Consider the following 21,927-nt stretch of genomic DNA (forward strand, 5'->3'; position numbering starts at 1 on the left):
TACACACATTTATTCATACACTCTGTACATGTGTACACATGTGTGTACAGTTTATATACATGTAAGTGCTTCTGCTCTCCAGCTCACCAAAAAACACGGCTTGGGCAGACAAGGACCAAACCCAGCAGCCTAAGAAGGAAAAGCTGAGCCCACGAATTTGTTCTTCACCTGCTGATGGGCACTCTTCTTTTACCTGGAGCTGTTTGCATTACTCCAGGGTGGGGGCTGAAATAAATTCAGTGACATTTATCTGGCACCAAGGAGGCCCTGAGAAGCACGAGGCTCCTAAGGTACCACTCACACGGGTGAAATGCACGCTCCTCTGAGCCCATCTACACGGACAGTGCCTCCAAGTGCACTCTCTCTGCAGGGCAGCAGGGCCCCAGTGCCGGCAGGAGCCCCCCAGGACCTTCCCTGCTGTCCCTGGGGCTGGGGGCCGGCGTGGCTCCTGGCAGGGCTGCAGGGGATGGATGACACCCCACGCCACCGCCTCGTCACACCAGCGCCGCGCCATCCGCCACGCAGCTGCACCTCTCCACGACCATGTTGGGGAACTCGGCCGCCTCAATCTCCGTGTGGTTGCCCCTCTTGACGAGGTAGATGACGGGCAGCGCCGAGCTGCCGGCCACGGCGCAGGAGCGCCGGCCGGAGCCGGGGCGGCGCAGGGGCGGCTGCAGGCAGCTCCCGGAGCAGCGGAACGCCTGGAAGCCCGCGGGCTCCAGGATCCAGTGCTGAGCCCACGGCAGCTCGCGGAAGCTGATGTAGTGCTTCTGCCGGCAGCAGGTGGATTTCCCCGGCGCCGCCTCCTCCCTGCAGTCACCAGGGCTCCTGGACAACAAGGGAGAAACGGGAATGGGTGCTGCAGCTGGAAAATGGGGGGTGGGAGGAATCTCCCTGATGGTGATAGAGTAGGTGGGCTCTGAGGCATGAAAGCTGGGCCGTGCTCAGGGTTTGTTTGAGTATTCAGACAACAGATACGGGAAGGGGAGAGGTGAGATTCAGCAGTAGCTTTCTAACTGCTCCATTCACAGCTGGTGAACGCTGGTGAGGGTAAGAGCTGCCTACCCTGGGTTTGCCCTCTGCCCCCAATAATCCAGGGACAAAATTACACCAGAGACAGTAGAGCTTTAGGTTCCATACGTACCCGTAGTCATCCAAGCTGAGGGTGTAAAGCACCAGCTCAGGCTTGCCCGGCGCTCTGTCCCTGGGGTCCTGCGAGGTGAAGCGCACGGCTCTGGCCATTTCCGAGGCGTAGCTGCCCAGCCTTTCCCCTTCGATCCGCACCTCCAGGAACATCGGCTCCCGCCGCTTGTTCCGCAGCCAGTAATGCACGGCCTGGGTCACATCAAAGCTCTTCCAGCCCGACTCACGAATAGGAACCAGCCTGCATGACAAGGGCTTGGCATTAGAAAAGCCCATCAGAAAAATCCCGGGCTCGCAGCGCTGTTATTGCAGCAGGATAATTTACTTCCTGTAGATTGTCACATGCCATGATTACATGATCATTTTTGCTCTGGGCAAGAACCCACAGCAGTTAATTGCCACCTCAAAAAGAAAAATGCAGATCTAGCAGACACTGAAGGGCCAGAAAGAACCCTCTCTACTTGCTCATACAAAAAATTAGGTGGTACAGGATCATGGGCAGCCTCAGTATTGGTGACGACAGCCTGGTAAGCACCAGGCTCCCACCTGCTCCTGCCTGAGCTGCACTAGGGCCATAAATTTCCAATCCAGTCTAGTTCTGCCTTCAAGGGTTGCAAAACTTCCACAGAGCTCACCATTACAGAATCAGATGATTTTTGCAAAATTTACTTGTTGAAACCAGCTAATAAAATGGCCAGGGGAAAGAATACCAGTAGCCAGTACCCCACTTGAGTTAGTGGCACAGAATTGAACCAGGTGGGGGATTTCAGAGAGGAAGATGTAGCAGTACCTGCCTTCATTTCATAGATTATTTCAAAGAATCATCATATATTGCCATCTCAGCATAATACCTGCTCTTAAAAGCTCATTCTGGGTTTAGAGGCCATATAAGGTGGTTGTACAGATGCAAACCCCATCAGACTGAGCTGAGGCACAACCACACGATACCCAAACCCTGTAACTCCAGCAGAGGCTCCTTTCTTACCTGGAATCTATCAGGGAGGTGCTGTTGGTACCATCGTGCTGCTGCTGCACCCAGTACACGCTGACTCTGGCGTTGGACACGGGCCTGTGAGACTGCCTGGCAGGCAGGTTTGTTCTGTCCAGAGGCTTTTTGAAGAGTTTCAGTTCAGCCATTGTGACCTCGCTGTTTTTAGGTATTCTGCCTTCCATGTCAAACATCAGCTTCTGGCGTGTGGCTGTGTCGGAGTAGAGGACTTCCCCTGTCATACCTGTGCAGTGGGGGACAAAAAGGAGAGCCTGTCACTGCCACCCTGCTGAGAAAAGCTGCCACATTTCATGCACAATTATCATCACAACACACTCCTTCCATGCTCCCAGTCGCAGAGACAGCCACTAAACTCACCTTTTCTAATGCATGCTCGAATCAATGTCTTGCAAATGCCCTAATTATTCTCCTATGTCTGAGCCTCTGCAGCCTGGAAGAACTAAATCTCTGGCATAATATGACCCCAAATTGAGCAGACCTCAAGAAGCGTGCACCTCTGTGCCAGTGCTGGCCATGAAAGCAGAAAACTGCACCAGCTGGGATGAAAAAGTATTCTCATTTGTTGCTCAGGGTGCTGTGTATGTCCTTTGAAAGCACAATAAGCTCTAAGTGCCCTTGTACAGTCACTATTGTATCTGTATGGCTATTTTTCTCCTTGGTAATTTTTCCTATAAAAAAATAACCTAAACAAAAAAGAAATGAGTGAGAGTGAAACATTCTCCAAGAGGTGTGATTCCTATTAGAGGACTTGCTGTAGATTTCACCCAAAACCTACACGACCTGCACTCTTTTTTCCCTCTCACCTGCCCAGACTGTTCCCAGGCTACCAAGGCTTCCATCAAGCTCCAGCAGCATCCCGTCCTTTGGAAGGACCGCGGGACCCCCTCTCCAGGTGCAGAGGGTGCCTGTCAATCTTTCCGATGCTGTTGCATGCACCTCCTCCGCCCAGCTGAGCTTTGGAGCCAAACCCGACCCTCATTCCCTTTCCCCTGGGGGGTTTGCCTCTGCCCATGCTGCGGCCAGCCGGGAGAGCCCTGGCAGATTCCCTGGCGGCAGCAGGATGCTTGGGATGCTGCCAGCAGCAGCAGTGTTACCTGTGTGTCCCGGGATCGCCCTGAGGATGCCAGCCAGGCTCGGCAGAGCTCGGCGCTTCACCCGCTGGCGCTTCAGCATGGACATGTACTTGTTCTTGACGTGCTCTGGGATAACCAGGTCCACCAAGTCTCTCGAGTGAAGTTTAGGGACCTCGGACAGCCCCAGCTGCTTCAGCACCACCTCCTTGAAGCGTTCCTGGGTGAATGCTTGCACCGTGAGGATGAGGCAGAGCACGCAGAGCATCCAGGCACACCTCAGGTCCATCCTCCTCCGCCAGCAAAGCAGCTCCCTGCCCGGCAGAGATGAATGGGGAGATTTCCCTAGGGCTGCTCTCGGCAGAGATGTAGAGATGTGCTGGCAGGCTGCCCGAGATGCATGGAGGTCCCCCGTGCTGGGGTTTTATAGCCAGCCTCGTCCCACTGGCACAACAAATTTCACAAGTGGGGACGAAGCAGAGGACTTAAAAGGATCACTCCCCTGTTGGTAGACACATGCCAGTTTAACACCTTCGTCCACTGCAAAGTTAATACAAGAAGGTTTAGGGGGCTCCTAGATTCCATCACGGGGAAGAAATTCCCTTTTTTCTTTTTTAATCCCCTGTAAATATTTGCCCAGAAGCCCCCTGAGCAATCGGTGTCCCCTGCTCAGCCTTGCTCGGGAGGAAGCACAGCTGCAGAATACATTGCTTTATGTGCTACACCATATGATTCCTAAATGAAGCATCAATCTTTACTGCAGAGAACTTGCCAATAACAATCAGGAGAAGCTTTAGCTGTAGCTGGAAGTCCATTTTTATGGCAAGCATTGAAAAATAATTTTAATCTTTGGGGTGGGGGGGGTTAGGTTCCACTTTGATCTCTGAATATTTGTATCAAGTGTATGAATCAGGGCAGTGAGTCACAGCAGTCGAATGATTGATGGGCTTTTATGCTGCTTCTGAATCACAGAATGTGGAAGATGTACGGGTGTGACATTTTAGAAAAACACCCCATCACTCTTTATGGATTCCTGTGGGTTTCACAATACTCATGCTTAGAAGAAGAGGGCTTTATGTAAAAGCAAATCCCTTCTCAGTGAACATGAGAAACCACTGCACTATTCCCAGCATGGATGAAGAATATCAGTATTTTGAATGCTGTTAACAGCCACAGTAGAGCACTGGCTCTGGAGAGTGAAGCTGATCTGAAGGTTGGGATGAGGAGGCTGGAGCTTTACCTTGTAACATTTAAACTGGAAACTTACACCGTTTTCTTCCCTGGCCTTTGCTGGCATAAAGTGTGGAAATCTATTTTTGGCACCAACCCCAGGAGGATTGAATTGAAGAAATAAAATGTGATTGATAAAAGCATGAAGGATCATAGCACCTGGGGCAGATTCTCATCCTCTCCAGCAGCCACATACCTGAGCCTACGTATAAATGTCTTCAGCATCAAAAGCCCTTTTGGATTTTATATGCCTCTGTAAATGATTTTAAATTGGTCCAGTTTCACCCAATGCCCAGGCTGAATGGTGTGCCCTGAGGACAGTCTGGCTGGAGGATGCAATGTAATGAACTTGTACTAAATCACCCCTTTGTGGCTCATCCCTCATTAAAACAAGTGTCAGCTGAGGGAGGCAGCCTGTTTTGCACTCAGGGGAAGGCAATAAAGTAGTCTGAAAGAGCCCCACTCAACATTTCTGTTACTGCTCACTTTGTCTTTACAACCTTTTAAGAAACTTGTCTTCTTAAACGTGATAAAGCCCCTGATAGATGTTAAAAGGGCACCTTATTTAGCTAAATTGAGTTTTAAGATGAAAATGGAACAGACTACAAAGTAACAGCCTGTGCATGGCCCAAGGCAGCACATTCTTTAATCCTGCACTTTGAGATGAATTTTAGACATGCATTTGTGTATTACTTCAAAATACATCCATTCCCAAGACACAAACAGCAGTGAAAAATATCCACTTCATTTGTCAGCTTCAAGTTCAGCTCATGTCAAATACTCCTGCGCTTGTGAATAAAAGGGAAGGTTTTTTTCCTGAAACCTTTGTGACCCCTCACCCCTTTAGGAAAGCTCCATACACCCAGCTCTTCCCTCAGGACCGTCTCTCCAGGCACATTACTGATTCCTAGAGGCTGGGGTAAAAGCTGGTCACACCATGGGCTGTGTCAGAGGCTGGAAACCGCCTGAGCAATGTTCACATGGCTGACAAAGCTTTCTGCACATGAGCCCTCTAAATATTGGCCAGCTCAGTTCCAGCAGGGAATTTGTTAGGTTTGTATGGTAACCTGGATAAAACTGCAGTCCATGGATTTGTAATGGTCTCTCTCTTGTGTAAGAAGACACAATCCCATAATTATTTATCCATCCAATTAGTATTTGTCCCAGAGAGTGGTCCTACTCTGCAGTGAGTGTTCTTCAAAAGACCATGACAACATGAAATGAAAATGTCTGATTGCTCCAGCAGCACCCAGCTTTCCTGTATCCGGATGTGATTTCTCCTGTGGCTGATGCCAAATCCACCAGGACTCTCTGCTGTCCAATGTGTATTGGAAAGTGATTTATGGGCTTCACACCCAAAATAAAATTATTGACCAAACACACATGAAGCTCAGCTAAGAAGAAAACAGAGGATGTATATTGGAGGCTTTTCACAGGAGAGTGATTATCTGGTCCAATTGGAGGATTTGCCATTCCCCCTTTGTCGTGCAAACAAGAAAAAGTCAGGAATTTTATAATAGCTCTTTCTGTGTAATGTGTATTAGAACCTGCATGGCACTTTTGAAATGTCAAACAGAGGATTCAAAGAGGCTGCAAGGGGTGAAGTATGAGCAACTCCCAGTTTTAATAAAAGCCAGTACTTAGTGGAGAGACAATCTCTATATTTAAGCTTTTAATTTTGTTACAAGCACTTCTGTAAGACATTTGCTGGGCACATCCGTGCAATGACTTTTGCTAAATAAATCCAGTGGGATCAAAGAGAAAGTGTGAAAGGCTTTCCCTAATTATGTAGCTATTATCCTGGGAAACAAGAATGTTTGAAATGTATTTGCAGTATTGAGGGTCTGAATATTAAACTTTTGAAGATTTCAAGTGCCATGGACATAACCCTTTTGTATTACAGCTGGGCACATATTAAAACTGCCCTTGCTTGAGTGATGTGAAAGGCAACTTCTGTGGGCCAGGACAGCTCCCTAGAGTTTGCTCCCTGTGGCCTCAGCTTGCTCTGCTAGTATCTGGCATGGAAAAGTTTCCAGAAGGTAAGGCCTGATAACACAAGACATCTGGGTGTCTCCCAGAGCTAGACTGAAAACAGCAGAGCTACCCAATGCAGTTGTGTTGATCTTTCTGATGGTTGGGATCTGTTGCAAAAACTTGGCCTTGTTATATTTGTGCCAAAAGGCTTTGTGCTCAGTCAGGTATCACCTGACTTACCTGCCTCTCATGCATTCCCTTCCTCCTTCCAGTGGGTGCAAAGTCATAAGAGGGACTTTGGATCAGTGTTGTGAGCCCTGGCTAACTTGACTCTGGGAAACAGAAGTTCATGTCCCATGTCTGAGACGAATTGTGGTTGCTCTGAGTGCACAGATCTCATTCCAAAGATGCTGCAACCTCACCCTCAGTCCTTAGTGTTTACTCTCCTGCTGAGGAGCCAGGTACAGTAGCAACTTTTATGGTCCAAACTATCACCTGCTTGAGCTATACAGAAATTGTCCAGCTCGTTTAATCTAGGCAAGGACTTGAGACTGTTTTTCCTCATCACCAGAGCAGGTCAGACTGAAATATCCAATAGGAATATCTGAAAAATCACATCCTATTGAGTTCTTCCCTCCTGGTGCTGTGTATCTCTGGTTGCACTGACAGAAGCACATCTTCCATCGGCAGCTTCTGCTTTTACTCATGAGCTTGTTTTGGTCAGATGGGCAGGACAAAAGGCTGTCTGTCTGAGGAGGAATGGATAAAATGTCCAAAGTCCCCCCATGTCCTTGGTCAGCTGATGTCAGCTGGCTCGCTCGCAGGGGTTTGTGTTGGCAGCGTTTGCAAAGTGCCAGTGTTCTGGCAGAAAGGAGATCTTCAAGATTTTTTTTTAACAGAAAAGCAAACACAACTGTTTAAATACAGTGTTTTCTATGCCTTCAGCAGTCTCCTCCCCACTGCCCCAGTCTGTTCCTTGTTTGTTAGCTGGAGAAGCAGGACTTGTCACTGCTCCAATGGGTGCAGCATAGGCTGCTGGCAAAAACACTGACATTTAGCTAATGCAGTCGAATCAGATAAATAAGCATACAGCCCCGAATTGCTTGCTTTACACCACAGTCCACCTCATTAAGGAATGTCCTAATTCCTGGGAAATAGTTGAATTCTGTAGGAGCACCGCTTAATTTCTAATCAGAGCCCGTTTATCAGCCTAGTTAAAATGCTGTTTTCCCCTTGCAACTGTATTTATAGCGTAGAAGTTTATCAAACTTTTTCTTTAAAAGTACATTTCTTCTGCCTTATTGTGCAGATTCAATGTCCCATAGACCTTACTGATTCTGTGCCAAGTTTGTGTGGCAATTGGCTTTCCAAAAACTGAGTGATGTCCCCATTTTCCTGTCATGCTAATACAGTTGGAATACTCTTTATACTGCATCTGTGGCACTAAGTAACCTGGCTTAATTATGGATTGTATTTCCTCCAGTTAATTTTGGCTCTAATAAGTTTTGCTTCATTGAACAGACTGTCCTCTTTTGCTAAGAAAGAGAGAAAATGAATCACTTTTCCCCAACTCAGACAGAGAAAGAATAACACTATATTCTAGCAGCTGTAATTTATTTCTATTGCCAGGAGAAGTTGTAAAGGCAGAAAGATTCTGAAGAATATGTTAATGCAAGTTGAATAATTTGCATTACTAACTTTGCTGGAATATATATTTTTTTCTGCAGGCCAAAAATAAAGATGAAAGGCCAAGATGAGTGAGACCTAAAAAGCAACTTCTGCTAAAAATGATGAGTTGTTGTGCAAAACAGTAATTTGTTAGTGGAGTGCAAGAAAACTCTAAAAAGGCCTGTTACTTGCATAGAAAATTACAAAACCCAATGAAAGATTGTAGAAGGCAAAATTAAGTGCTAACACACACAGATGACAAGACAGAATTGATGGTTTAGACTTCTCTAATCTGGTACATCAGATAGAGTACCAGAGGAGCAGCTGCCCAAAGACTTCTGCTAGTCCTCACTGAGCTATTCAAAATTAGCTTGGGCAGTGCCTTAGCAAATCTACTGATTGGCAAAAAGATACCTGCAACAACAGGAAAATGAGCTGAACTACTCACGTGGTTGTTTTCCACCTGTAACATCTGCTGCTGAAGTGGCTCTGGGGCTATTGCATGTCAGTGGGTTTTACACCATGGAACTTAGATGTATTCAGTTTCAAAAATAATTACCTACATGTGGCTTTTGTCCTTGATGTTAACAGCACAAGGGGGCTGTGATCAAAAGGATGGGGAGGTGGAATTCTGGATGGGCCCAGCAACAGCACCAGACCTGCTTGTCTGAGCTTTGGGTGAGCTGGGCTCATACAGGGAGAACATCCCTGGAAGCTGGGAGTTCCAAGAGGTACAAAACCATCTTGGAAATGATGACCTGGATCAGACTATACTCCCTCGTCCTGGTGCTTGATGTTCATTCTTTTTAAACAGAAAGAGGCTGTAAGCATGGCACTGAATTTTTGCAGGAAGCTTTACTTTGTCTTCAGAGTGCTGATACCGATTGAGAGAATGGTCTTAAAGGCCTGTAGGTTATTTGAAATTAATTTTAAAATATTTTAGATCTGTTAATAAAATTTCAAATAATTAACTCATTTTTAAAATCTAGTGAGTTGTTTACTGTTAGTGGTGATTTATTATGTATCCTCTTCATTCCATTCCTCTTCTACCTAGATTGAGTAGTTTGTTACACCTTTGAGAATTGCACAGTAACAAATACCAAAATAGTCCCTAATTCTCTTTTGTTTTCAAAATTGTTCAGAAGGAGGGTGTGTGGATAGACTGCTCCTACTCAAGCAGTTACTAGAAAGCTGTTTGCACTTAAATATTTATATTGTCATGGTATTGATTTCTAACATTTTTAATGTTATTACTATTTAATTTAAAAGAATTCAGAAGAAAACTTTAAAAATAGCCGTTTTTTGTGGTTTTGACTCCAAACAGAACAGAAAAGGGTGTTTTACTTCATGGCACAGGAAATTATGTAATTTCCTGCCATGCACTCATATCTATGTAAAGAAGGAATATAAGGCCTCGGATATAACATGGCCCTTAAAAGAGCAAAAAATAAAGCTCTGTGACCTGACCAGTTTTAATCCTTTTAGCATTCATACTGCAGCACCATGGGAGATGCATCATGGCCATTTGATTTTAAAAGGGAATTTAGCCACACTTGGTCAGGTCACTTAAAGCGTGAAACACAAGCTTCAGTTGTTTGGTTCTTTCCTTTATTTCCTTTTCTTACCTTACCATTTGCTTTTTCAAAACCATTAATCCAGGAATGGCCAACATTACCACCTAGCAACCAAATGCATTTCTGAACCTTAATTTTGGCTTTGACATGTGATTCTGCAGGAAATGCCATGCATTTGAAGCTGGCATCTGTCAGCTTTCCAGGCTGAGTAACTAAAGATGTGGTGACTAAAATTTATTTTATCTGTGCAGCATGGCTCTTAGCTTTAGCAGTTGCCAGTGCATAATTCAGCATCTTTTGACAAATCATACACGTGGAGAAGATTTTTCAAAGGTACAAGAAGGAATTTAGAGTCTATTTCTCATTGAGCAAAACTTGGTTTGCAAAAGGGAAACTAAGCAAAACTTAGTCCCTTTTCTCTGCTTTGATTCTAAAATAGAGCAAGGAATATTTTATCCTGTGACCGCAAAACAAGAAATAATTACTGCAATTCGAGCAGAGACATAGGTGACCTGAGAATTAATTTGAAATGCTTGATCATTTTGACCAGATCTGTTGGAGAACTTGTAAGGCAGACTACAGGAAAACAATGTTCTCAAGGAAGTTCAATTTCTGCAAATCCAATGGGAGGAATCAGAAAATCATTATGTGAACCAGACTTGGAAAATTGGCTCTTAAAACTCTTTTAAAGCTTCACTGTTTGATTTGTTTTCAGTCCCTTGTGGTAGGAAAGCTTACCTCTGGCCTTCACCGTGTTCCCAGGCTGGTAAACTGTTGAACACTTGCTGTCCTAAAGGAGAGGATGCTGTGATTCATAATAGGACATGAAAATATACTGTTGCTTGAGTTGCCTTGAAAGTGATCCAGAAACCACAGCAATAACAGAACACAGTTGTCTTGTTTCCTGAATGGATGAGAACTGGTCCCTTAACACAGTTTCATGTCCACTGAGAAATGCTCTCACTATGATAATTTGAATAATAAGTTCAAGTTCTTATATTGATGTATGAAGCTCTTCTAATCTTCTATTAGGATTCCTTCTAACAGGAACTATGGTTCCAAAGGAATCACAATCACCCTGGCTCAGTCTTGCCCAGGGCAGTTGGCAATTTGGGGCCTTAAACCTCAGGTCTGTTCATGCCAGGGCTCTGCATGCAGCACCTGCTCTCTGAGCTGTGCCTGTCCAGCCCCTGGAACTGACCCAGACAGGGTGTAAAAAAAAAAGGTGCACCATTTTATGAAGGCAAGAATAGTTTGCCTAGGTGTTCCCATGTAACACTGATCCTTTCTTCCATCCTGGAGTTCATCTCATTCCAGAAACCATGTCACTTTACAGGACCTGCTCTTAACTTCTCCCAGATTAATTCTGACCACTCACCTGATATATATAACTTGAATATATAAACATCTACTTCAGTGAATCTAAATATAAACATCTGCTTTACTGAAGCTGTACATAACATCAGTAGGAAAGGAGAGCTGAAAACATCTGGGCTCTTTTCCCAGTTCTGTCCCTGAGTCAGGATGGCGACCTTGAGCAAATTGCCTTGGCCAAAATTTTCAAGTCCGTATTTAGACACCAAAATAAACAAGCTGATTTTCAAAGGCACTGTAGCTTCTACCAACAAAACTCTAATCAGCAATAGACTCTAATGATTACTGTACTTAAAGTATCTTAGTAAAACAAACCATGTGTTCCAGGGAAGAAAGTTCTCCATTGATCCATAGATCACCTGTGTGTCTCAGGTGCTCAGCTTGCAGTGACTACATTACTTTCCCTTTTTAGATTAGGCCACACTCCCACTCATGAGGCAATGTCAAACATGACAAGTCCAGCTGGAAGAGATGTGAGGAAATACCTTTATATCCTTTGCATACATTTGAAAGGAGAAAGATGAAGCAGAAAGAAAAGAAAGTGATTTAGAGAGAGTAAAAGAATCACAGGAAAGGAAATATGAGAAAGGACGAATGGGGAAGAAATAAAATACTACACAAAGAGGAAGGAAAGAGTGGACAGGGAGGGACAAGAATGGGAAAATCAGAAAGTATGGTGATAATATGTCCAACAGGAAATCACACACTAAGGAAGCAGATTTAGGGAAGCAGATTTAGGCCACTCTGCTTCCCTAAATTGGAGGTGCAGAAAGCTCACAGCGAGGATCCACGTGCCTGTGGTGTGCCTCAGGCAGCAGCCATGCACTTGGAACTGCCTGGATGCTGCTGCTCCTCACCACTTCCAGTCATACTCTACCAAAGCCATGCTCCCCTGGATTCAGGAGCTTCCTTGCTGGAAAAGGCCTCACTGCCCTTGGTCGTGGCTGTTTGCCATGGCCACAGCTCTTCACATCTTCCTGCCTAAGCCACTTTGCATCCTGACACCAAGTCAGCCCAGCCACTTGCCCCTTGCATCCCTGGCACCTGACCCCCTGCTTGGGCTCACCAGGATCATCCTGCTGTCATTAGTGTCCCCCCGTGCTCCCCTGCTCTGTCTGCAAAGGAGCCAAGGCGCTGCTGCTGTGGAAATTGAACTCAGAGCTTGCCAGCTCTTTGAAATCCTCACAGTTTGGACACTGAATTCTTTTCATCTGTAAATCCACACGTGGGAAGGGGGAATTCTTGCCCAGCAGAAAAAAAAAAAAAAAGACTGCTCATTATGGAAGTACTTTAAAAAACTATTTCATCTATAAATTTATAAATTATCAAGCAGCATGTTTGATGCTGACATTTTAAGGGAAACCAAGCCAGTAAACCAGGAAGTGTTGTTGCCAATGCCTTGGAACAGGGTTCTTACATCTAAAAGCTGGGAATCTCACTGGACTCTCTGCAGATGGAGGGTGGATACAGCAGATCAACTGTGAGTAGTTTCTTCAAAGCTGTCAAACTGAGTGGTGTTTGGAAAGAAAAAAAATAAAAAGGGAAAAACTAGTGTTCCTCTTCTGACCTATTTGGATTGAAACCAGGATTTCAGAGCTTGCTTCACAAAAATTTACTCTCAATCCAAAGCTGCATCAAACCCAGCTGAATTGACTCACCACTGGTTTAGACTGCATGATCTCCTAGAGCATTTTGTGTCTCCTGCACAAACAACCACTCATCTCTGTGCTCCAGGGAAAGCAGAACCTGAGGCAAGGATGCTAAAATCTCTCCAGGGCTCGTCTCAGTACTGTTGCAACCGGAGTCACTGTGTTCAGTGAAGACACCTGAGGAGTACAGAGGCTCTTGAGGACACTGGAGTTGTTCAGGAAAACCAATGTGAGCTGTACCTGGGAATGGGAAAGCTTTACAAGCTCAGTGGTTTGATATTTCATACTGGTAACAAACATACCTGGTGCCTGACAAATCCAATGGCCCATGTGGCCAGGCGCTCTCCTCTGCAGTGGGACAAACCAGACTGTGCCAGATGGTTTCTCCATCTCCCTCTCTCCCTCAGGGAGCTGCCCTAATTATAGTTAGTGCTGTGCCACCTATGCATTAAGTCCCTTCATGTTCCATACACATGGGGTTAATGCACAGATAAGCATTAAGATAATTTGTACATTCAAGAAACAATGAAGTCACCCACATTGCAGGCCACCCTGCCCTAGTTTTGTACCAAGGTGTGTCACACCAACAGTGGTTGCGTTGTCACAGGCTAACAATAAACCTCACAATCCTATATATCAGCAAGGGATTTTCCACACCTGCAACTACTCCAAAGAAACCAAGGTTTAAAACCTCACCCTGCCCAGAGGTGAGTGATGAGGAAGCACATGGATTCACTACTTCATAAATCAAGTTTATGCAAAGTATGTTGCAATAAGCCTACTTTTTCCTCCCATACTTTTCAGCATTGCTATTTTAGACTGCAGTTTCCTGTGTGTTTTAATAAAACTCCAGTTTTCATCCAAGTATAACTTGATGAAGATGACAAGAAAAATGAATCATGCTCAAGCATCAATACCAATGCTACATTCACCATTTCCTATCTGACATAAAATGTAAAAAAAAGCAAATTTCTATCATATATCACCAGATATATTTAGTTAAATACGTTGTATAATAATCTGTTGTATTGATTAACAAAAATACATTCCAACTTTAATACAAGGCAATTTCTACCTTGAAAGTCAACATATTACTTACGAATGAGAAGCAGCATGCCAAAAACAATTAAAAAGAATAGGGAAAAATAAGGGTAAATTGTCAATTAAATAAGGGTAAATTGTCAATTAAATCTAAATTATGACATTTAAGTCCGTGTACCTGTCCAGATTTTTCTACTTGTTTGTTTATATTACAAACATTTTAATGCTCAGACCTTTCAAAGGAAAATCCCATAATGCCCACATTTCATCCTGTGGTGTATTGAAGCTCATAAACAGGTTGCCAGATGAAGGCAAAGATTAAAAGATAGCAAAGGGCTGCCAGGCTGGAAGCCTGAATTAAATCCATTAAGGTGTATTTGAATAGGCAGATAAGTAGGGAACAGCAAGCTGGGCTGATGAGTTCCTTCAGAGAGAAGAAACCACGGTGAGAGTTGCCATGCATGGCAAAGCTCAGGCCACCTGCTACTCACCTCCAGAGACTATTGAAGTCCTCTTGGGAATTCACCCATCAAGGGACAGCCTGCTGGGATAAATCAAACTAAAGTGACAAGGGAGTTCTCCAGCCATAAGGTCATTTAATAAAGCAAGGGAAGAGTCACACGTGGACGTGTAAATACCCTGCACACTTGTTCGACCTGGTGCTAAGGAGCTGTTGAAGTGGATATGGAGGATGCAAAATAAAAGAAAGATGGGAGGATTTCAGAGGCTCTTGACCTGCTCCCTAGGTCCTAAGGGTGGTTTTCCATCTGCTCTAGCAACATAATTAAACGTTTGTGAACTAATGACAGTATGTGGCTTTTGTCACCAAAAGAACAGACAGTGGTAAACAAAACCCTATTTACAAGAGGTAGGGAGGAGGGAAATGTGACTCTGCTGTTGAAATTAGAGATAAACAAAATCACACCACTTAGCTAAAGAGCCTGTCTAGACAGAGGAAGAACAAAAACAAATGACAAAAGCTTGATGTTATTCTTGTGAGAAAGAGAGAGGGAAAAATTATTTTGTAGCTAAGCAAAAGTCATCACACTGAAGAATGTCAAGACTAAAATGCTGAGATCACTCAATATTACCTATTTTGCACTACAGAGTAAGATAATCTAATCAGAGCAAAGCCTTCCTAATGTCGAAAAACCAGGCAAGAATCAAGAGTACAAACAGCTTAGGAAACAGTGAGAAAACCACTCATGCAGATTTTGGCCCTAGAAGTGGAAGAGCTGCAAGCATACACTGATGCTTCACCTACATGGTAGATCTACTTAATTTAAAAGAAAGTAATTACGATTATTCCACTGTGAAATCCTCTTTTGAAATAAGTTGTCCACAGGAAGAGTTGTTCCAGAAAAGACAGGATGGAACAATAACTCTACAACACTCATGCCAAACAACATTCCCACCAACACAGCCCTAGAGAGGAGAGAGAGTGTTCAAAGGTAAAACTAACATCCTTCAACAACAGTGGGATTTCTTTATTCCAGCAGTGAATCTGAACCACTCTGAGCTGAGAACTTTTATGTCATTTTCCAACTAGCATAATTATTACAGTGAATTTCAAATCACAGATTATCTACAATGCATCTGCTAGGTAAGTGATGAAATTCTGTCTTGAAATGTCTCTCAGTGACTGCAGGTAACCAGGACTTTGACCTTTTTGCGGAATGAAGTGGGAGAAGGCAGATAGCACACGTACAGCCAGATGCAGGCACTCCTGAGAAGGGAAACAAGGATCTGGCAGAGTAAAACAATTGTGGATGAATAAAGTGGCAGGGAGCAGGACAGCAGCTGCGCATGCAGGGCCCTCAGTATTCCATGGAGTCTGAATACGTGGGAATACAAGGAATTAAAGATGGAGAGGCAGGATCAGGACTGTCAGATGGAGCAGATACTGGCTTCTTGGCAGCTGGGACATTAATTCCTTTTAAACATAAAAGTCAGCAGATAACCAAGGTTTTGATCAGTGTAACATCAGACTAAACTTTGCAATGCCCTAATTATTTTTGGTCAGTTTTAGAGTGGGCTGCTGTTCTAAGACCTCACTGCTGCCTCATCCATGAGACTGCAGGCAGGGGTGCAAACCTTTGAAGGCAAGTGGTCCCTGGTTCCCTCTGAACAGCCACATTTTCATCATTACCATAACCTTCTTCTTCCTCATATGCCTGCTGCTCACTGAGGACAGTCCTGCCAGTCAGGAGCAAAGGATGAAGGCACAGGAGGATGAGGATGGTTGGCAATGCTGGGTATCAAATGGCTGTGGAGGGAACACTACAATAAATTGTAGAGAAGAGATGGAAGAAAACCTGCTGTACAGTGTTTCTGGCCTGTTGTCTGGAAGTAATTAACCCCTTAAAGGATAGGATGTTCTTGTGGATATCTGGGAATTGGTCTTACCCCAGCTCTGTCACAGACTCATTAACCTAAACTCCCTAGTCTTGGGTTTTTTTCCAATTCACAGCATATGAGTTGTGTGTGGAGACAAGGGGCTGTTCATATTTCATGGAACGTTCATGCTACCACCATTAATTTGTTAATTTATTTCAGAGCTACCTGTCAAAAGGGGTTTAGCCAGCAGGTCAATGAGGGTGATTCTCCCCCTCTACTCTGCCCTAGTGAGACCCCAAGCTGAGTGCTGAGTCTGGCTCTGGGCCCCCAGCACAAGAAAGATGGGGACCCGTTGGAGTTAGTCCAGAGGAGACCATGGAGATGCTCAAAGGGCTGCAGCATGTCTCCTACAAAGTCAGGAGGAGAGAGCTGGGGCTGTTCAGCCTGGAGAAAAGCTCCTGGGAGACCTTAGAGCACCTTCCAGTACCTGAGGGGGGCTGCAGGAAAGCTGGAGAGGAGCCTTCTGCACGAGCATAGAAGGACTTCCACAAGGACATGTAGTGATAGGACAAAGGGGAATGGATTCAAATGAAAGAGGGTAGGTTTAGGTTAGGTAACAGGAAAAAATTCTTCACTCTGAGGGTGGTGAGGCACTGGCAGAGATTGCCCAGAGAAGCAAGGATGTCCCATTCCTAGAAGTGTTCAAGGCCAGGCTGGATGGAGCTCTGAACAATCCGGTCTGGTGAAAGGTGTCCCTGCCCATGGTGGGGGTTGGAAATGGATATTTCAGGTCCCTTCCAAACCACTCTATTCCACGATTCTGTGATCTCACTGTATGGCTGCTCCACTTCCACCTGTGTGCTTGCCCACTTCACCAGACCTGAAACTGCGAATTCTCTCTGCAAATCACATCTCACATTTCTTGGGTATAGTTTATTTTTTTCCTGTGCTATAAAACGCTCTGTTCGGTTCTGCTTTTAGACACCGGTAGGCGCTATAAGGCCTCCCCGGAGCATTTTTCTCCAGGCTGAACAGCAGCAGCTTTCCCTCGCTTATCTGAGGGTCCGCTGCCTGAGGGAGGCGCGGGGGCCGCACTCTCCCGGCGGGGATGGCATTCTCCCGGTCTGAGTGGCCCTGTCCCGACCGGAGTGGCATTTTCCCGGCGGGGATGGCATTCTCCCGGCGGGAATGGCCCTGTCCCGGCGGGGGTGGCCCTGTCCCGGCCGGAGCGGCCTGTGAGGGGAGCGCACTCCGGGGGCGGGGGAGCGCTGACAGCGGGCCGCGCGCGCATGCGCAGAAGACGCCGGGACTTGTTGCCGGCGCTGGTAACTCCGGGGCCGGGCCGGGGGACCGGGACCGTCCGTGAGGTGACGGGGCGGGAGGGCAGGGAAGGGAAAGGCAGGGAAGGGAAGGGCGGGGGTAGGAGAGGCCGCCTCGGCGCAGGTAAGGGAGGGCGGGAGCGGCGCCGTGTGGGGGCCGCGGGGAGGGGAGCGGGCGAGGTGAGCGCGGCCCCCCCTCAGCGGGACCCTCCCTCAGCGGGGTCGGGGCGGGCAGCGCCGGGAGCAGCGTCCCCTCCCCGCGGGGAGCTGAGCCCCCTTCCCGCGGGGAGCTGAGCCAGCCCACCCCGCTCCGGAGCGGAGGGACCCGCTCCCTGCTCCAGGGGCGAGCCCGGCGCTTCCCAGTGTGCTCCTGAGGGAGCCGGTCCCGCCCGCCGCGGCTCCACGTCCCGGCCGGAGCCGGGAGCGCGGGGGCTCCCAGCGCCTCACGGGACCCGGCTCCCGTTCCTGGAGCTGTGCGCTGCTCCCTGGGCTCCTGCGGCGCAGCCCCACCCGGGGGAGGGCTTCCCCTGCCCTTTATCTGCCTGGCAGCCGGCTTGTTTAATAAAGAGCAGCTTTCGAGAGTTGGAAGCAGTGTCCGATAAACCCCAGTGTGCTGCTTAGAGTTTAGCGGGGAGGTTTGTGCTGAAGATTCCTGAAGGCTCTTCCAAAATGCTTTCTTTTCCGTCAGTGCTAAATTTCAGTCCGTAGAAAGGAAGGATAGAGTCACGGCACAACTTTTGTGGGCGTTATTGGTTTTCTTTTCCTTTTTTTTTTTTTTTCCCCATGATGAAACACATCAGCTGAGACAAAATTTCTTCCTCACCGCGTCGCGCTGCCCAACACTTAGCAAATGCTGTTTTGGGAGGAGTATTCTCCGTGCTGTTTTCCCGCTGATTAAAAGGAGAATATGTAGTTATTTGTATTTTTTGTTGTTTGTTTTGTTTTCAGCATCCAGAATAGTGCTGTCGTCAAAAACATGTGCATTCCTGTTAGAGGCAAAACACCCCAAAAGTAATGTCCCTGGACCTGTGTGATGAGGACCTAGAATATTTGCTTTTGAAGGATTGAGTTTTTTCGGGGAGTGGTTTCTCTGTGAGTTTATCAGTCAGAAGTGTGTTCTGCATGAAGCATTACTTGGGAATCAGCAAGTAAATGAGATCCAAGAAAGGAAATGTTTGAAGTGGAAAGCCCCAAAATAAACGAGCAATTGCCTGCACTGATAAAAAGAACTTTGTATCAATAGCCAAATCTCGTGCATTCTTGTATGGTACTACGTTATCTGATCAGGTCAGTTGACTAAAAGATGTCTGTTCTCTGAGAAATGCTCTTTGTTCTTTCTTGTTTGTGATAACTGGCCAGCTGTGCTGGCCTTTCAGTTGAATTATTTTGAAAAAGGAAAATCACCCAGTATTCCAAGAACAGAAAGGAACATGTGTCTTTGTGTAGTGGTTCTTTTCTGTGGAATTAGTGGTGAGTTTGTTAATGATCTCAAGGTTTTGACATTTAAATGCAAAGTTCACAAGCTGGTGCATTCACACATGCTCATCAGCTAGGAACAAAATTTTCAAACTGCTGTTATTGGAATATGTAATGTCCTTTGTGATTCCTAGAATCACAGTCCAGGCTGGAATATGTAGTTAGATGTTATAGATTCAGTGATAGGGAAGGGTTTTTTGGGAGGGATATTCTGCAGTTATCCTCAGATCTCTGTAGAGAATGTGGCTCACTAGATGTCTGGAATTCTTGTCTGGGCACTGCTGGTAGCTGAACCTGCCAGTTATTGCAAAACATTTCACATGTGAAGGGAAGAGATTGCCAAAGGCACCTTCTTTTCCAAAATAGTTTTCTGGTTGCATCTTCCTGCACTTTTTATGCTTGTAATATTAGTATGTCTCACAAATACCAACCAGGCTTTTCACAAGTTTGTTTCACCTTTTCTTTTTTTTTTTTTTTTTGTCTTTTAAAGGGATAGAAAAAATGAACCCTTTCTATTTTCTGGGTTTTGGACATTCTCATGTAGGCTTCTTCGGGAACAGGAGTGATCCTTTCAACAGAACAAATGAAACTTACTGCTACAGCACTGCCCAGGGCAGCACAGTGCTCCAAGGAGTAACTTTTGGTGGAATCCCAACTGTCCTGCTGCTTGATGTTACCTTCTTTTTTGTAAGCCCAGTTTTCTATTTCTTGTATTGAAAGTATTTCTGGCCTTCTCAAAAGTGAGATTGTTCCAAATTCTCTTATTTATTGGGTTGGAATTTGGTTTCTGAGAATGTTCAGAATAAGGAATGAGCTTGGTCTAGGTGGTCTTCAGCCACCAGAAACAGTGCTGCAGACCTGCAAATTGGCCTGAGAAGAGGGGCTGTGGTAGTAAAATAGACAAAAAGGATAACAGTTTCTGAGTTCTACAAATCTGCTGTATAGAAACTTAAAGTACTTGTGCTCTGAGCTGGTCATTCTGTAGGAATGTAGAGGATATTCCTCTAAGTTATATAGTGGCATTCTTTGCTGTTGATTTGGTGTATGCTACCATAAATCCATTTTCTGAGGATGTACAGTATTTACAGCTCTGTGTCACCAATGGCACAGCATTTAATAAGATTTAGTTGAAGTGTTTGCCTTTTTTTTTAAGCTGTGGCTCAGTTTTAAGACACTGAATCTACTTTTGAGTTCCTTGCTGTTGAACTCTGCACTCAGGCAGGGTTAGGTAGAGAGCTAGGTGCAGTGCAGAAGGCTCCTCTCTTCTTCAAGTACCAAATACTGAAAATTATCTGTCAACTCCTGTACTCTTATTTCCATGACATTTTTACTGCTTATCCTTTTAGCAGCTGTCAATTGATGGATTTCTGATATATTATTTCTAGGATAGTTTCCAAAGGAAGTGAGGTTTATATATTCCATTGTCTTCCTGTTTTTATGTGGCAGTCCTGCCTAATAACTGTAGAATATTACAGCCAATTTCAACCAGAGTTGTGAAGAATCTAAAGAACTTTCCTGCTTGCACCTAGTTTAATGACCAGCTGAAGGAGGAAGATCTAAATTAATCCTCCCTGTTAGGAAGAAAGCTCTCATAAGAAAGTTATATTAATTGTGAAATGTGGAAATGAGCTGTGTAATCTTGACACAGAGATAATGTGGACATGTCTCCTGGCTGGCCAGTCAGTATTTGATCCCAGTAAGTTCCATCACTAACACCACTTTCCAGCCAAACAGGTATGGGATGGAGGAGGAACCAGAAGGTGAGGGTGTATGCTACATATGCATAGAAAACAGGCCTTGTCACTTCATTGCTTTCTGTACAGCAACTTGTTTAAATAAAATTTAAAAAAAGAAATTAAGCTATGAAATACTCAGTAATGGGGCTTTTTGCTTGTTTTCTTTGTCTCTTTTAAAAAGAGAAAATACAGAGGGCAAATTAAAAATACATTGCCCTGATCAGAGATAGGTAGTTTTGGTCTGTAGCATGGCCACCACTCAGCTGCCTGCATATGATAATTGATTTAGGAGCCAGGACAGCATTTTTGGTTAGTTCTTACACACCTAAGAATGATTATTTTGAAATGGGAAGAATAAACATTTTAATATCTTCATTTTTATTTTCTAGATTTTAATATTACTGTTTTCCATTATAAGAAAGAGATTCTGGGACTATGGTCGTGTTGCTCTGGTGTCAGAAGTTGAAAGGTAAAAAAGATATGTAATCAGACTGGCCTGTTGAATCATTTGGGGAGTGGGGAGGAAAGTACAGTAAATGAGGCTTATATTAGGTGCATTTATATCAATTAGATATGCTTGTAATCACTTGCACGTGCTTGTTAAAAATGCCCTCACACTGCTTTGTGTGAAATACTCCCCCCTCAGAGAGTCACTGTCCAGGGTTTCAGCCATAAGTCCTGTGTTTCCATGGCCATGGATTTCATCCTACAGCTGTGAGTTAAGGAAGTGGAGGGAAGGAAATAGGCTGCTTGTCTGCTGCCATGCTGCATGCTGATGTTTGCAGTGTGCTTCTGTACAGAGGGATATTAACCATTCTGTTTATCTTGGCTCAAGCCCAGTGTATTCCCAGAGCTCCCTGCACAGCCTGTGCCACAGAATCTACCAAGGGTTCAAAAAGAAAAACTTACTTTTGCAGGTTTCTGAAATTCTTCACTGATTTGTAGTAATATTTCAAGTGAGTGTTTGATTTTTTTTAAATGTAGGATGATATGTTGGGGTGTTTAGAATCTAAGCTCTGTGTGTGTGAGGTGGGGAAACTTTAACAGTGAGCCTCTTCCTGGTGCAATGAAATTGTGGTAAATTCACAACTGAGCAACTGGAAAGAACTCAAACCCTGGTTTTAGGTGTAATCTATGGACAGTTGTGAAACATAGGTGATGTAAAATAAAATGAGCAATAACTGAGAAGGCTTTAATCCGGCTGGCTGAGGCAGTAGTCATGAAGGTGCTCTGGTACTGGGCTGTGGAGGCGTGGGACCAACAGGCTGGAGCAGTCAGACACCAGGAGCCTGTGTTTTTGTCCTGGGGGACTGTGAGCTGAGCCTGC

At 45.1% G+C, this 21,927-nt stretch overlaps 3 protein-coding genes across 4 annotated transcripts in view; 1 reads left to right on the forward strand and 2 right to left on the reverse strand.

Moving 5' to 3' along the window:
* Positions 1 to 388: 388 nt before the first annotated feature.
* LEFTY1 (left-right determination factor 1) lies at positions 389 to 3,490 on the reverse strand. The gene is made up of 4 exons (XM_039717128.1): positions 3,247 to 3,490; positions 2,129 to 2,366; positions 1,145 to 1,384; positions 389 to 828 (listed from the first exon to the last, which is right to left on the reverse strand). Exons 1-4 carry the CDS (start codon positions 3,488 to 3,490, stop codon positions 495 to 497), a joined length of 1,056 nt encoding a protein of 351 aa, XP_039573062.1. The 3' UTR covers positions 389 to 494.
* A 13,512-nt stretch (positions 3,491 to 17,002) lies between these two features.
* LOC120505914 (translation initiation factor IF-2-like) lies at positions 17,003 to 19,244 on the reverse strand. Its single transcript, XM_039716865.1, has 2 exons — positions 19,116 to 19,244; positions 17,003 to 17,941 (listed from the first exon to the last, which is right to left on the reverse strand). Exons 1-2 carry the CDS (start codon positions 19,242 to 19,244, stop codon positions 17,003 to 17,005), a joined length of 1,068 nt encoding a protein of 355 aa, XP_039572799.1.
* TMEM63A (transmembrane protein 63A) overlaps positions 17,339 to 21,927 on the forward strand; it is a 30,734-nt gene continuing 26,145 nt past the window's right edge. The window contains exons 1-4 of one of the 2 annotated variants that reach the window (XM_039717013.1): positions 17,339 to 17,436; positions 18,337 to 18,675; positions 19,355 to 19,551; positions 20,990 to 21,069. In XM_039717013.1, coding sequence (XP_039572947.1) covers positions 19,366 to 19,551; positions 20,990 to 21,069 — 266 coding nt within the window. In that variant the 5' untranslated portion in view covers positions 17,339 to 17,436; positions 18,337 to 18,675; positions 19,355 to 19,365. The remainder of the gene's footprint in view (positions 17,437 to 18,336; positions 18,676 to 19,354; positions 19,552 to 20,989; positions 21,070 to 21,927) is intronic. The other variant, XM_039717014.1, reaches the window with a different exon arrangement.

The sequence above is a fragment of the Passer montanus genome, unplaced genomic scaffold (assembly GCF_014805655.1).
Source record: "Passer montanus isolate IOZ18808 unplaced genomic scaffold, ASM1480565v1 scaffold37, whole genome shotgun sequence".
Taxonomy (NCBI): Eukaryota; Metazoa; Chordata; class Aves; order Passeriformes; family Passeridae; genus Passer; species Passer montanus.